Source organism: Littorina saxatilis, linkage group LG14 (assembly GCF_037325665.1).
Source record: "Littorina saxatilis isolate snail1 linkage group LG14, US_GU_Lsax_2.0, whole genome shotgun sequence".
In the NCBI taxonomy this organism is placed as follows: Eukaryota; Metazoa; Mollusca; class Gastropoda; order Littorinimorpha; family Littorinidae; genus Littorina; species Littorina saxatilis.
Genome location: NC_090258.1, coordinates 370,893 through 385,892, shown reverse-complemented (window position 1 = coordinate 385,892; position 15,000 = coordinate 370,893). Strand labels below are relative to the sequence as shown.

At 44.5% G+C, this 15,000-nt stretch overlaps 1 protein-coding gene across 3 annotated transcripts in view; it reads left to right on the top strand.

Moving 5' to 3' along the window:
- Positions 1–15,000, top strand: part of LOC138946827 (stAR-related lipid transfer protein 3-like) — a 106,964-nt gene that overhangs the window by 2,637 nt on the left and 89,327 nt on the right. Inside the window, exons 1-3 of one of the 3 annotated variants that reach the window (XM_070318231.1) lie at positions 8,967–9,285; positions 10,031–10,146; positions 14,963–15,000. The exon at positions 14,963–15,000 is cut by the window's right edge and continues 107 nt beyond it. In XM_070318231.1, the coding sequence (XP_070174332.1) occupies positions 9,208–9,285; positions 10,031–10,146; positions 14,963–15,000 (232 nt within the window). In that variant the 5' untranslated portion in view covers positions 8,967–9,207. Of the gene's footprint in view, positions 1–8,966; positions 9,286–10,030; positions 10,147–14,962 lie in introns of those variants that run through there. The other 2 variants (XM_070318232.1, XM_070318233.1) reach the window with 2 other exon arrangements.

The following is a 15,000-nucleotide window of genomic DNA, read 5'->3' as shown; positions in this document are numbered from 1 at the left end:
TTGAAATAATAATTCTGAAACCATTCATTTACTGAACTGATGTAGTCGTATTTCTGTGTTGTCTGCTACAGAGTCGATCGAGTCAGTCTTCCAAACTGGTCTTGCTGGTACGTTATCGGAATAACACTTGTGTTTTCTGTTAGCCGCTGGGAATTGTATACTAACTCATCATTTGGTAATGTGGATGATAAGCTACATACCACTAACACGGCATATGAGAAGAATCTATGCAAGTCGGCGAAAATTAGATGAAACACAGCGGCTTCTATTTTTTTAGATCACTGGCACTGGCACAGGCACATGCAATCTGTCAGAAAAAAAACCCACTTCTGCTTTAATTGAGAAGCAGGGAATTTATGGTCATTTGGTATTGTGGAGAATATAAGCTACATGTCATTAATTAATTCTGAGGATGAGAGCACAGTCTTGCTTAGGCAAAGGGCGCAAGAATACGCTCTGTGGAAAAGTTAGCGCACTCCAAGAGTGCGCTAACAGTTTTAGCGCATCGCCATTAGCCAATCAACTGGTTCACATCAGTCATGTGACACCAGTACTTACTGACAATTATTATTATTATTATTATTATTATTATTAAATGTTACGTCCTTTGTACTGGAAACTTGCATTCTCCCAGTAAGGTCATATATTGTACTACGTTGCAAGCCCCTGGAGCAATTTTTTGATTAGTGCTTTTGTGAACAAGAAACAATTAACAAGTGGCTCTATCCCATCTCCCCCCTTTCCCCTATCCCATCTCCCCCCTTCCCCCGTCGCGATATAACCTTGAATGGTTGAAAACGACGTTAAACACCAAATAAAGAAAGAAAGATTAACAAACTCATTAACTAATTTTTAAGCCTCCAAGCTGAAATGCAATACCAAAGTCCGGGCTTCGTCAAAGATTGCTTGACCAAAAGTTCAACCAATTTGGTTGAAAAATGAGAGTGTGACAGTGCCGCCTCAACTTTCACGAAAAGCCGGATATGACGTCATCAAAGACATAATCAAAAAAATGAAAAAAAACCGTCTGGAGATACCATACTCAGGATCTCTCATGTCAAGTTTCATGAAGGTCCAGTAGTTTTCTCTGAATCGCTCTACACACACTCAGACACACATACACCACGACCCTCGTCTCGATCCCCCCTCTATGTTACATACACCACGACCCTGAGCGTCTCGATCCCCCCTCTATGTTACATACACCATGACCCTCGTCTCGATCCCCCCTCTATGTTACATACACCACGACCCTCGTCTCAATCCCCCCTCTATGTTACATACACCACGACCCTCGTCTCGATTCCCCCTCTATGTTACATACACCACGACCCTCGTCTCGATCCCCCCTCTATGTTACATACACCACGACCCTCGTCTCGATTCCTCCTCTATGTTACATACACCACGACCCTCGTCTCGATCCCCCCTCTATGTTACATACACCACGACCCTCGTCTCGATCCCCCCTCTATGTTTCATACACCACGACCCTCGTCTCGATCCCCCCTCTATGTTACATACACCACGACCCTCGTCTCGATCCCCCCTCTATGTTACATACACCACGACCCTCGTCTCGATCCCCCCTCTATGTTACATACACCACGACCCTCGTCTCGATCCCCCCTCTATGTTACATACACCACGACCCTCGTCTCGATCCCCCCTCTATGTTACATACACCACGACCCTCGTCTCGATCCCCCCTCTATGTTAGGAAGGAGTCTTAGAATTGGGGCACATTTGCAGAGGTTATGAATAGAAAGTCTGAGAAGGGAGGAAGTCTTAAATTGGGGGGGGGGGGGGGGGGGGGGCGGGTGTGGTCTTAAAAGGGAGGAAAATTTAAATTGGGGGAGGGGTGTGGTCTTAAAGGGGTTTCATTGTACTGTTTGGTGCGGGCTGACACAGGAAGTGTGAGCGGTGCATGCACCTCTGCCAGAGGTAAGGACAAACAATATATATCTCCACGGCTTCAGTAAAAACTTTGATCTAGCTCGCAGGGCTCAGAGGACAGACGACATTCTTGCCTAGTCTGCGGGGATCTGACAACCAGGGGGAAATGTGTAGGACCCATACGATGACTGTTTGACTTTGCGTCAGCTTTGCTTGAATCAACGCCAGGGATGGCCAAAACGTCTGCCCGATCGCCAGGGGCTAGTAAAAAGTCTGTCAGGCTAGTACTAGAAACCGCCTGGCAACTCGCCCGGCTGGCCAGTGACAATTCGTGTTTAATGCAACACTTTTGGTTTTAATATTGAGTTTTAAAACCATATAAACACTACAGATGCAGCAACTGTGTTATGTTCTGGGCCAGCGACATTTCTGGCTGGCTAGTTACTTTCTTGAAGTTTCTTATTCGTCTGGCAAGTTAACATTTTGAGATGTAGCCATCCCTGCACTCTGTGTCAATGACTGAGTTGGGGTCTGTGTAAGTTTGTGCTGCGACCTTAGAATCAGAATTCTGCTTTTTGTGCTGCAACCTTAGAATCAGAATTCTGCTTTTTGTGCTGCGACCTTAAAATCAGAATTCTGCTTTTTGTGCTGCGACCTTAAAATCAGAATTCTGCACTTCTGAAAGTGAAATGAAGGATTTTCAAGGCTTATTATCAGGTAACTGGTGCAGTGCTGAAAAAGCTGATAAACTGTAGAACACAACGTCTGTACGTTTTAACTTGTATCATCACTAGTTTATCAGCAGTTATCAGTGTCCTACAGATCTGTTAAAGCTCACATTATATACAGTGGAACCCTCTTTTAACTTGTATCATCACTGGTTTATCACCAGTTATCAGTGTCCTACAGATCTGATAAAGCTCACATTATATACAGTGGAACCCTCTTTTAACTTGTATCATCACTAGTTTATCAGCAGTTATCAGTGTCCTACAGATCTGATAAAGCTCACATTATATACAGTGGAACCCCCTTTTAACCCCCCCCCCCCCCCCCCCCCCTCCAAATTGAGACTCCCCCTTTTTTAAGACCGTTTTCTCAGACTTTCTGTTTCTTTAACTTAACCTCCATTTTAAGACTACTTTGTAAGAGCTGATTTTCTCAGGTTTTAAAAGAGAGGTTCCACTGTATAGTGCATGTAGCTAGTATTTAAAGTGTTGATGCCGCGCAATAGGGGTATAAACCTCGTTGTGCAAGAGCTAATTAACAATAATCATGAAGTCCTGACACACAGCTGGCTGAGTATTATACTTATACATGGGTGAAACTAATGTTGTGACGGAAATTCCGTCAGTCCGAAATTTTGACCCAAAACAAATATTTTGAAATCACTTTACTTGCAGCGATGTTTGCGAAACTCGTTGAACTGCTGACGCGATTCGGTTTCAGCTTTCGGTTTGAACGGAAGTACTCTTTTGTGTAAGAATACAGCCCGCGTCTTGTTGTTAAAAACTTCGCAGGAGTCTGACTTTCGGGTGGCTTCATTTCTCTGACAGCGAATAAAAGGCTCTATTTCCAAAGGAAGCCGCTTTTTTTCCGTGTTTTGACGGGCCGATGAAGTGATGAAATGATTAAAGCATAGAATATACAGTGGAACCCCTCTCTAGCGACCTTGGAAATGTTGACAAAAATCGGTCCTTATGGAGGGGGGTCCTTACAGAGGGAGGGGGCGGGGTCAGGGGGCCACAAAGAAAGTCAAATTTTCTTAAAAAAAGAAAACAGAGAAGTTTGAGTTGCTGACGACCGTTCCCTCAAGCATTCATGTTTGACATTGTCCATGGTGTCCACCAGTTCTGGTGCATGTACTACCCTGGCCAAGTTTCCTCTCAAGACATCAAAGAGACCGCCCCATATGTTAAACTCCCCATAGGTTAAACTCGGTCACTGACCCGGGTGCAGGAAGTGTTTCCTCTCTCAGATATGAAAGGGGAACCACCTCTCATAGCTAAAACTGGGTCAATGACCCCTGGGAAGAAGGTCAGTGTCTATAAACAAGGCCACCCAGCTATCACAATGGACCTGTCTTTGATCTCGCCGCACACGCAGATCGGAAAATTCTTTTTTCTGGCAGCCAGGAACCAATCCCAAACCTTTTCATTTACGTCAGAGTATGTTGTCTTCTGCCGCTTTGATCGCATTCGATCGGCATTGTCACCACTTTCCCACCTTTTCAGAATGTTTTCTTTGTCTTGGATAATTCTTTGAATTTGCGATTTTCCAACATCAAGACTTTTTGCAATCGCGATGGCAGTTTCTCCCTTTTTGTGTCTGTTCACAACATTCACTCGATTTTCGAGAGTTAAATATTTTATTTTATTTGTAGACGCCATGTCGATCTCCACTGCTCTTCTGTCCAAAGACTGTCTATTCTGACTGAGTTGAACGGTGTATGTTGGCACGTGAGTTTGTTTTCTCGATGATTGGTTTGTGATGTTTACTCAGCCCACCCAACCATCACACCTCTCAGCGGTTTAGTGCCTTTGCTTGGCAGTGCTGCGTTACGCTGACTGAGAGTCTTGGCTTTGTCTGACAAAGTCGTTACACAAGCTGTTAGGTCGGTCCTTAGACGTTAGAGCGGGTTGGTCGCTACACTGGCGACAACTATATAAGGAAACACATTGGTTAAAAAAAAAGGTAGTTGTGGCTGGGTAGTCGTTCGAGAGGGGGGTCCTTGTGAGGGGTTCCACTGCACCCGTTTTCAGTTTTAACGCTTCAACAGAGTTAATCGGTGCTGACCGGGATCAGCTCGTTACTCCCCCGTATCACTACTCCCCCGGCTCGATACTACCCCGGCTCGTTACTTCCCCGGCTCGTTTCTCCCCCGTATCGCTACTCCCCCGGCTCGTTACTCCCCCGTACACAGAAAATGACTGGATAACCCTGTGATAGTAAGTTGGCATGAAATATTGTCCCCCCCCCCTCCCCCTGTCCAGCTATTTTGTTTGTTTCTTTGTTTGTTTATCCAGACAATTTCTCCGGAAAAACAATATTTCATGCTAACTTACTATCACAGGGTTATCCAGTCATTTTTTGTGTACGGGGGAGTAGCGATACGGGGGAGTAACGAGCTGGGGAAATAACGAGCCGGGGGAGTAGCGAGCCGGGGGAGTAGCGATACAGAGGACTAACGAGCTGAGCGTCTCGTTACTCCCCCGTATCTCTGCTGCTTAAAATATATACTTTTTCTCTCTCTCTCTCTCTCTCTCTCTCTCTCTCTCTCTCTCTCTCTCTCTCTTTCTCTCTTGAAAATTCAATTAAGTAATAACTACATTACTTATGTGTAATAAAAAGGCACGGGGGAGTAACGAGCCGGGGGAGTACCGATACGGGGGAGTAACGAGCCGTTGAAGTAACGATACGGGGGAGTATTGAGATGCTCCCTGCTGACCAACCGAACAAACGCGCGTAAGCCGTAGAGGTTTTCGGAAGTGGCTTCAGAATCTTGATACACCGTGACATTTGTGTGCCATCTGCTCCAAAGTGAGAGATTATGGTATTATCGGGAAGAATATGCACGCGCAAGAAGCAAACACCACAAAAAAGCTGTACCGACTTCGTGATAAAGTCTAAGTTTACGTCGACCATTTCATTCTTTCTTTTATTGGGCCGTGCTCCGTATCTTTGGATCTTCGGTTCAACTTCAATGCGTATCTTTGGTGTAGTTTTCAGGTTAGTCATCAAATAAACTTGACATTAACTTCAGGTGTTCATGTTGTATGATATACTAGAATGAATACCCGCTTCGCCGGGTACCCGGCTTCGCCGGGAAGAAGTAGAGCCGAATGAAGAAGTAGAGCCGAATGAAGAAGTAGAGCCGAATGAAGAAGTAGAGCCGAATGAAGAAGTAGAGCCGAATGAAGAAGTAGAGCCGAATGATACCCGGCTTCGCCGGGAAGAAGTAGAGTAATACCCGGCTTCGCCAGGATGAAAGCGTTTTTGGACAGTGACCTTCTAAAAATAGTAACGGGAATATCCGGCTTCGCTGGGATGAAAGCGTTGTGGACAGTGACCTTCTAAAAATAGTAACGGGAATATGGATTGACGCCACACGAAGGAAGGGAGATAAACGCAAAACACTGGAGAAGATAAGGAAGAGTTACTGGGAATGGATCTGGGAAGATGAACAGAAAAACCAAAATCGGTTCAGCGCTGCGCGCTGAGAGCACGTGTTGAAAATTCTCATCGACCAGGTTGTGTCCGGGCCGGTCTACCTGAATATGCCCACCATATTTCAATCAATGAGGCTTATATCGCGCATATTCCGTGGGTACAGTTCTAGGCGCTCTGCAGTGATGCCGTGTGAGATGAAATTTTATACGGCCAGTAGATTGCAGCCATGTCGGCGCATATTTACCTTTCACGGCCTTATTCCAAGTCACACGGGTATGGTAGACAATTATTAACTGTGCCTAAGCAATTTTGCCATGAAAGACCCTTTTGTCAATCGTGGGATCTTTAACGTGCACACCCAATGTAGTATACACGGGGGGTGGTTCGGACACCGAAGAGAGTCTGCACACAAAGTTGACTCTGTGAAATAAATTTCCGCCGAACCTGGGATCGAACTCGCGCTGACAGCGGCCAACTGAATACAAATCCAGCGCGCTACCAACTGAGCTATATCCCCGCCAAAATTTGAAGCAGATCCATCGAGAACTTTGGCCGTGCATCACGAACACACACACACACACACACAGACACACACAGACACAACTTGAGTCGTACTAGTGTGAATGGACTAAAAATAAAAATCCAAGATTTCATGTTTTTTTAAGGCTGATCACATCTCTTAGGTTTTTGACAGGCATTAAAGTGTCACTTTTTTTTATTTAGAGCCCAGGAGAGGCCATAAAATCACCTATAAAACGTCAAAATTTGTTTTCAGTGGGGCTTTGACAAAAACATACTACTGACAAAAACATACCATAACTAAGGTACATAACACTGAGTACACAAATATGCTTGGGTTATAATATAATCTACTATATTTTGCAACACTGTCCTAATCTATTGATGGGAGTGTTTGAGGCCTTCTCCATCAGTGATATCTGATGTCGACTATCAGCCTCACCTGGATGTGCAGTGTTCGACATACAGTGGAACCTCTCATGTAAAAGAGTTGAGAGTCACCTCCCCTTTAACTCCCCGCTTTCTCTCATCTCCTGTTCATGAGGTCCAGTATCCCTGACCTCGGTCGCCTGTAAGCTCCTTGAGCACATCATCTGCCACCATCTTCACAAGCACTTCGAACAACATGGAGTGCTATCCAGCCGCAACCATGGGTTCAGGACCGGCCACTCATGTGAAACCCAGCTGCTCACCACCATGCAGGACATTCTGTCATCCCATGATGCTGGCCACCAAACTGACGTCGCCATCCTTGATTTCAGCAAGGCCTTCGACACTGTCCCGCACAAGAAACTACTCCACAAGCTGGCCCACTACGGTGTGCGGGGAAGTGTCCACAACTGGCTGACCAGTTTCCTGACCAAGCGGAAGATGAGGGTTGTACTGGAGGGCGAGGCATCTGAAGAGGTAGAGGTCGAGTCCGGCGTCCCGCAAGGCACAGTGCTGGGTCCGTTGTTGTTCCTGTGCCATATCAACGACCTCCCAGACTCAGTCCAGTCGTCTGTCAGACTTTTTGCGGATGACTGTCTCCTCTACCGCCAGATCCGCACCTTTCAGGACCACCTTACGCTACAGGCAGACCTAAAGAGCTTGGAAGAGTGGGCCAACCAGTGGGGGATGAGGTTCAACGCTAAGAAGTGCTACGTCCTCTCCACCAGATCCACATCCCACTACTTCTACAGCCTCGGAGAAACCATCCTCCAACAGGTCGAACAGAACCCGTACCTCGGCATACAGATCTCAGCCGACCTGAAGTGGGGCCCCCACATCACCAGTCTCTGCAAGAGGGCAGGATCTACCCTGGGCTTCTTACGCCGGAACCTCCGGAACTGCCCACGTGAGTGCCGTCGCCTTGCCTACATCACTCTTGTCAGGTCCACCCTTGAGTACGGGGCGGTGGTCTGGGACCCCTACTACAAACAAGACGTTGAGAGACTCGAACGCATCCAACACCTAGCCGCTAGGTTCATCATGAAAGACTACGTGTCCAAGGACCCAGGCTGCGTCACCAAGATGCTAGAGTACCTCCAACTGCCTACACTCCAGGAACGCCGCCAGCAACTTCGCCTGACGATGCTGTTCAAAATCATCAATGGACTTGTACCTGCCTTACCCCCTGACTCCTTCCTCACCCCGGTGAGCGTATCTCGGCGCCGAGTCAAGCCTAAAGCCTACGAGGGGTATGAGAGCCAAAACATCCTCCAGAGACAGGCAACCAACAACAGCCGCTGTTTCAAAGCTCCTACCTCAAAGACTGATCAATACAGGAACTCGTTCTTTATAAAGACAGTGATCGAGTGGAACAATTTGAGCGAAGCCACCGTCACCTTGACCACGCCCAGCGCCTTCTCATCGGCGTTAGGGGGGCAGAAACCAGTGTGAGAGCCTCAGTAGTTTTTATCCAGTTTTTAACATTGTAACTTAGCATTTTTTAACTGTGCTTGAAAAGCCTACATTCTAGGGCAAACGGACTAAAACCGCAAGTACAGCAGCAAGAAGACCAGCTGGAGTTGTACACTATATCCACCTTGTGTACAGTGAACTTTTAAGACTCTTTTAGATGCGCACACCCAAAAAAACGTCACGTTGATAGTCGTCGTCGGCTTCTGTGGCGCACCCGCCAACCACCAACCCAGGCGGGTTATCCAGATCCAGATCCAGAACCTCCATTTTTAACAATGAGCGTTTTTTTATGGCCTGATTTTCTGAGATGTGTGACACTATTGATATGGGGTTGCAGTGTATAGATAGAAATAGACAATGCCTATACTGTTGACTGACCCACTTATATTACTGAGCAGGGTCAAATATTGCTTGTTAGCATTGTCTGATATATCACACCATCTATCTTCTTCGCTTCTCGTTATGACAACACATACATGTTTGACATTGAGAGAGTATGTGCAGGGTCTTTGTTGATAGTGCAAGAACATCATCAAGCACCAACTATAGTCAAACTCGTGTTGTTTTTACTTTAATGGAGTTACTTTTATGTTAATGGTGAAAAATGTAGGATGAAAAATGAGCTGTGGTGGATGAAGAATTGTGTAACAATGATACGTGAAGTGATAATGATGAGATAATGGCCGGAGCAGAGAGTGTGTGCTGTGCGCTGTGTGGATTATGCCGTGGATCGAAGTGACATCGACACCGCCCGTTAGTAACACCAAGGACATATTGTTCAAAGTCAGCTATGTCAATGTAAGAAGCATGACTAAGTCTTTATTTGACACTTGAAAATATTTTGCAGAAGTGTGGTTGCTGCCAGGTTTTTGTAGTTAGTGCATGTGTATGTGTAAGCAGCGCGCGTGTCTGTGTGTGTTTGTGTGTGACATCCAACTCCAAGTTTTGTCAATTACAGACATGACTGGCATGACTGTTAGTTGTTAAGCGTTGATTACATTTGTCTTCACCAGGAGTCAGTGAGAGTGACTGTGATGTTTTTGTGCAAGGGCAGAGTTGGCTGTTTGTTTGTTTGGGTTAGGCTGATCAATTTTGATACCTCAGGGCAGGGGAACCCCAATTTTGTCTTTAGTCTTATAAGGGGGGGGGGGGGGGGTGGAATGGAGGATTCCACTGGAAGTCAGATTGTGCTTATGTCACGAACTAGTGCAATAATTTATCCATCTTTTTCCTACAGAAAAATCCTGCATCAGGATTGTTAGTTCAGTTTAACTTGGTACAAAAGCAATAATTTAATCTAGTTCCATCTCTTTCTTAGAGAAACAATCATGTGTCAGGCTCGTTTGTTAAGTTTATCTTAGAGCGCCTCCCTATTTTGTTAAGTTTATCTTAGAGCGCCTCCCTATTTTCAAGCTGTTTTCATGTTTAATCTATTTTGCTGTCATGTATGTTTCAGACAACAGACGATGTAGTCCCTCCTGGCAGGGGGAGGGGTGATGACGATCGTTTCAAGTTATCTATCTTGCCTTCACGTATGTTTCAGACAACAGACGATGTAGTCCATCCTGGCATGGGGAGGGGGGATGACGATCGTTACAAGCTTCCGGCCACCGTCAACCTGCCGGGATATTCTGGCTACCCGCAAGACCGTTCTGCCAGGTGAGTCTTTACGTTTTCACCTTAAAATTGAACTTGACTGCTACGTGCCATGTGTGGCCCCTCCGATGAGAGGACACCAACCAACAAAGGATGACTTCTCAGTGATGTGCATGCTCAGCTTCAGAGAGCAATTGAACCTGGGTTGAAAAGATATGTAGGCCCTAAATGCTGGCTACAAAAAAAAAAAATTATGTTCTATCAGAAGACTAATTACCGTGAGGGGTGGGGGGGGGGGGGGGGGGGGATAGTTGGTAGAACACTAGATTTGTAGTCCGAAGGTCAAAGGTTTGAATTCCGACATGGGTGGACACGGGTCAAGTTTCTGTGCAGGCTAAGAGACAGTATCCTTGTCCCACCACCGTGTCACCACCGTTGCGCATAAAAATCCAGTCAGTCATTCTGACACAAGCGCAGGTGGCTGAATACACCTAAACACGCATACACCAGGGTAGCGCGACTCTTGTTGCTGCTAACTTTCCACTGGAAGTAAGTGACCCACATTTCCCATCATTGGGATAATAGAGTAAATGAAATGAAATGAACAGGAGTCAGACCCAAGAAAAGTGATACTTGTAGCGCCAACGACTGGCGGCTGAGGTCTATGATATTAACAGGAGTCAGACCCAAGAAAAGTGATACTTGTAGCGCCAACGACTGGCAGCAAAGTGATACTTGTAGCGCCAACGACTGGCGGCTGAGGTCTATGATATTAACAGGAGTCAGACCCAAGAAAAGTGATACTTGTAGCGCCAACGACTGGCGGCTGAGGTCTATGATATTAACAGGAGTCAGACCCAAGAAAAGTGATACTTGTAGCGCCAACGACTGGCGGCAAAGTGATACTTGTAGCGCCAACGACTGGCGGCTGAGGTCTATGATATTAACAGGAGTCAGACCCAAGAAAAGTGATACTTGTAGCGCCAACGACTGGCGGCTGAGGTCTATGATATTAACAGGAGTCAGACCAAAGAAAAGTGATACTTGTAGCGCCAACGACTGGCGGCTGAGGTCTGAGCAAAACGGTGTCTTGTGTCATTCCCTTTGTTGATTGTTTTGACTGAAATAGACAAGGTAATGAATGAAGTCAGCCACAGTAATGTAGGGGCACTTTTTGTTGATTGTTATGACTGAAACAGACAAGGTAATGAATGAAGTCAGCCACAGTAATGTAGGGGCACGGGAGGGGAAAAGGGAGTTGTTTCCCTTACTCCACAAACACTACACTGCCTATCTGCAGTGCGTAGGTGTGTTTGCACTGCCAGGGTACAGCTGCACTGAGATCTTGCATATATATATATATATATATATATATATATATGTGTCACCTGATCATATGTGTCAGTGGATTTAACTCATGACTTTCCACTTTGTACAAGTCATTGATGTGTGACACTGTATGATGTGTGATATGTCAGCACTGTAGATTATAGTCAGCTGAGTGTGCATTTGAATAGCACTAGCAGTAACGTATAACATGCAGGGACACACTCACACAAAGCAACTGTTCAGTGTTCCCCTTCCTGTTTACAATTGATACACATAACATGCGTGACTGTTCTCACATTGACTGTTACACAGTGTTGCCTGTACCCTAGTTAGCAGTGCTAGTTAGAGCTACCTGTAGGCTACGGTGTAACTGGACACATCAGCTGGTGTACACTGGTGCAGAAAGCTTGAGGGACTAGCTGGAGGAAAACATGGATTACAAATGGCAGCTACTGCGAGGCACAAGTTGAACTGGTATATTATATGGTATGAGCTTTCATTCTCTCTTGTGATGAGTTGATCAGCTTTGCTCCGGGTTGTGTAGTTGTTCTTGGGTCGAATTATTTCTTACACTTGCTGTGACTGATGCATCGGTCTACTTTCATTTTGAACCAAAGCTTTATCACATATCGGTGTGACATTCGTGTACAAATTACTATTGCAGAATGAATGTTCTTATGATCTGTTAGGTATTCAGTCATACTTTCTTTTACGTACTTAGCGCTTATCTAAAGTTTTAACTTTTATTAACAGGAAAACAAATCATTCCTGCCATTGCTGTGAAAGAAAATATTAAGTGAGGTTTGTTGAATGAGAATTGATAGCCAGGAGTATTGATGTCATTTTCCCCATGTTAAATGCTGTGTTTGCCGTAGTTGACCCGCCTATACTTAAGTAGTGTCAACAGTGTGTGACCCTCCTATACTTAAGTAGTGTCAACAGTGTGTGTGTGTGTGTGTGGTATTTGCATGCATGTGTGTGTTTATGTGTGATTCTAGTGTCGGTTTGAAGGGATTGAATTTGTATACTCTATACAGGATGGGTACATACCGGGCGTACAAGTGTTGGGTGACTTAATTGACGCTAGCTGTGTTATTTACACTTGAAGTCAGGTGCTCCTGACTGTCAAACAACTTCAGTACAATGGGTTCCCCCATTTTAAGACCTCAACAAATCTGAAAAAAATCAGGTTTTAAGAAGGAGGAAGTTTTACAATGGTTTAAATTTACAGGGTCTTTACAGGGAGGGATCGAGTGTTAAAAGGCGGTTTTACAGTTTACTGTCACTGCACTTATTTTGTTTATACTCTGTACAAGTCACACAAGAAAAGTCGGTTGGCCTTACTGCTTAATTACTGTTAGAGAGCATTAAGTGCAGATAAACTGCTAGTATTTTAGGGCTGCTAAGGTACCAGTTGATGTTTTGTTAATACTGTGTGTGTGTGTGTGTGTGTGTGTGTGTGTGTGTATATATATAATGTGTGTACAGTGTTTGTGCATGCGTGTGTGTGTTTATGTGTGAGCACACACTCAAGAGCTATTTATGCCTGTATGTTAACAATGGAAGCAGGAAGTGACAATATGTGAAAGTCATAGGAGTGCTGAAGTTCCCCCTTACTGTAACCTAAACTTGTTATCTGGATTGTTTTGACTTCCTGATGGAATAAGTACAATGTTTGGATAGATATCCAGGAAGGGACACTTAAGTTCTTCCTGTTTTTAACATGTTGGGTTGGTGACCATTACCAATTATTTCACATCTGGCCAGGCTTTTAGTTTTAAATGTGATCAGATGGATTCACTTGTATCTCTTGTTGACGGATTCACTTGTATCTCTTGTTGACGGATTCACTTGTATCTCTTGTTGACGGATTCACTTGTATCTCTTGTTGACGGATTCACTTGTATCTCTTGTTGACGGATTCACTTGTATCTCTTGTTGACGGATTCTCTTGTATCTCTTGTTGACGGATTCACTTGTATCTCTTGTTGAAGAATCCACTTGTATCTCTTGTTGACGGATTCACTTGTATCTCTTGCTGACGGATTCACTTGTATCTCTTGTTGACGGATTCACTTGTATCTCTTGCTGACGGATCCACTTGTATCTCTTGTTGACGGATCCACTTGTATCTCTTGTTGAAGAATCCACTTGTATCTCTTGTTGAAGAATCCACTTGTATCTCTTGTTGAAGAATCCACTTGTATCTCTTGCTGACGGATTCACTTGTATCTCTTGTTGACGGATCCACTTAATTGTATCTCTTGTTGAAGAATCCACTTGTATCTCTTGTTGAAGAATCCACTTGTATCTCTTGCTGACGGATTCACTTGTATCTCTTGTTGACGGATCCACTTAATTGTATCTCTTGTTGAAGAATCCACTTGTATCTCTTGTTGAAGAATCCACTTGTATCTCCTGTTGACGGATTCACTTGTATCTCTTGTTGAAGAATCCACTTGTATCTCTTGTTGACGGATCCACTTGTATCTCTTGTTGACGGATCCACTTGTATCTCTTGCTGACAGATTCTCTTGTTGACGGATTCACTTGTATCTCTTGCTGACGGATTCACTTGTATCTCTTGCTGACGGATTCTCTTGTTGACGGATTCACTTGTATCTCTTGCTGACGGATTCACTTGTATCTCTTGTTGACGGATCCACTTGTATCTCTTGTTGAAGAATCCACTTGTATCTCTTGTTGACGGATTCACTTGTATCTCTTGTTGACGGATCCACTTGTATCTCTTGTTGACAGATTCACTTGTTTCTCTTGTTGAAGAATCCACTTGTATCTCTTGTTGACGGATTCACTTGTATCTCGTTGATGGATCCACTCCACCTGGACACACACCAACAATTAACAGCAGGAGTCTGTGCAGATTTTGTTAAGCTGGTAAAGTTAATTTCATAACAGACTGTCATTGGCAAGCTATGAGATTAATTTATTAAAAAATCTCACTCTGCAAAGGAAGCAGCTATTTGGTCAAGATGTACAATTGCTACACACAGGAGAAAATATGAATCAAAGTAATGGTCGATCAAGTTTCCTTCATTAATCCTTCCCGGCTGTACTATGACTACTACATGTAGTATTCACTTTACACAATAGTAGTAATTGTACAGAAAGGATTAAGGAGAAGATCGACCAGCACTCTGATTCAAGCTCCTGTGATGTTGAAGGGTGGGGGATGGTTGCCTTTTCCCTGGTACAAAAGCCCTATTGTTTGTAAAAGAATGGACCAGTCCCTCAAGGAAGGAGGAAAGTGCAGAGGTCATGATGATAACTTAGGAAGGAGGAAAGTGCAGAGGTCATGATAATAACTGAAGAAGGAGGAAAGTGCAGAGGTCATGATAATAACTGAGGAATATACACAGACAGATCTTAATGAGAGAGAGATAAAGATAGACAGACAAATCTTAATGAGAGAGAGATAAAGATAGACCGATCTTAATGAGTGAGAGATATAAAGATAGACAGATCTTAATCAGAGAGAGATAAAGATAGATAGACTGATCTTTAAAGCCATGTGATCACTGTGTTGCAGAGAGAACATGCCGGTGCCACACGATGAAATCTCCGAGA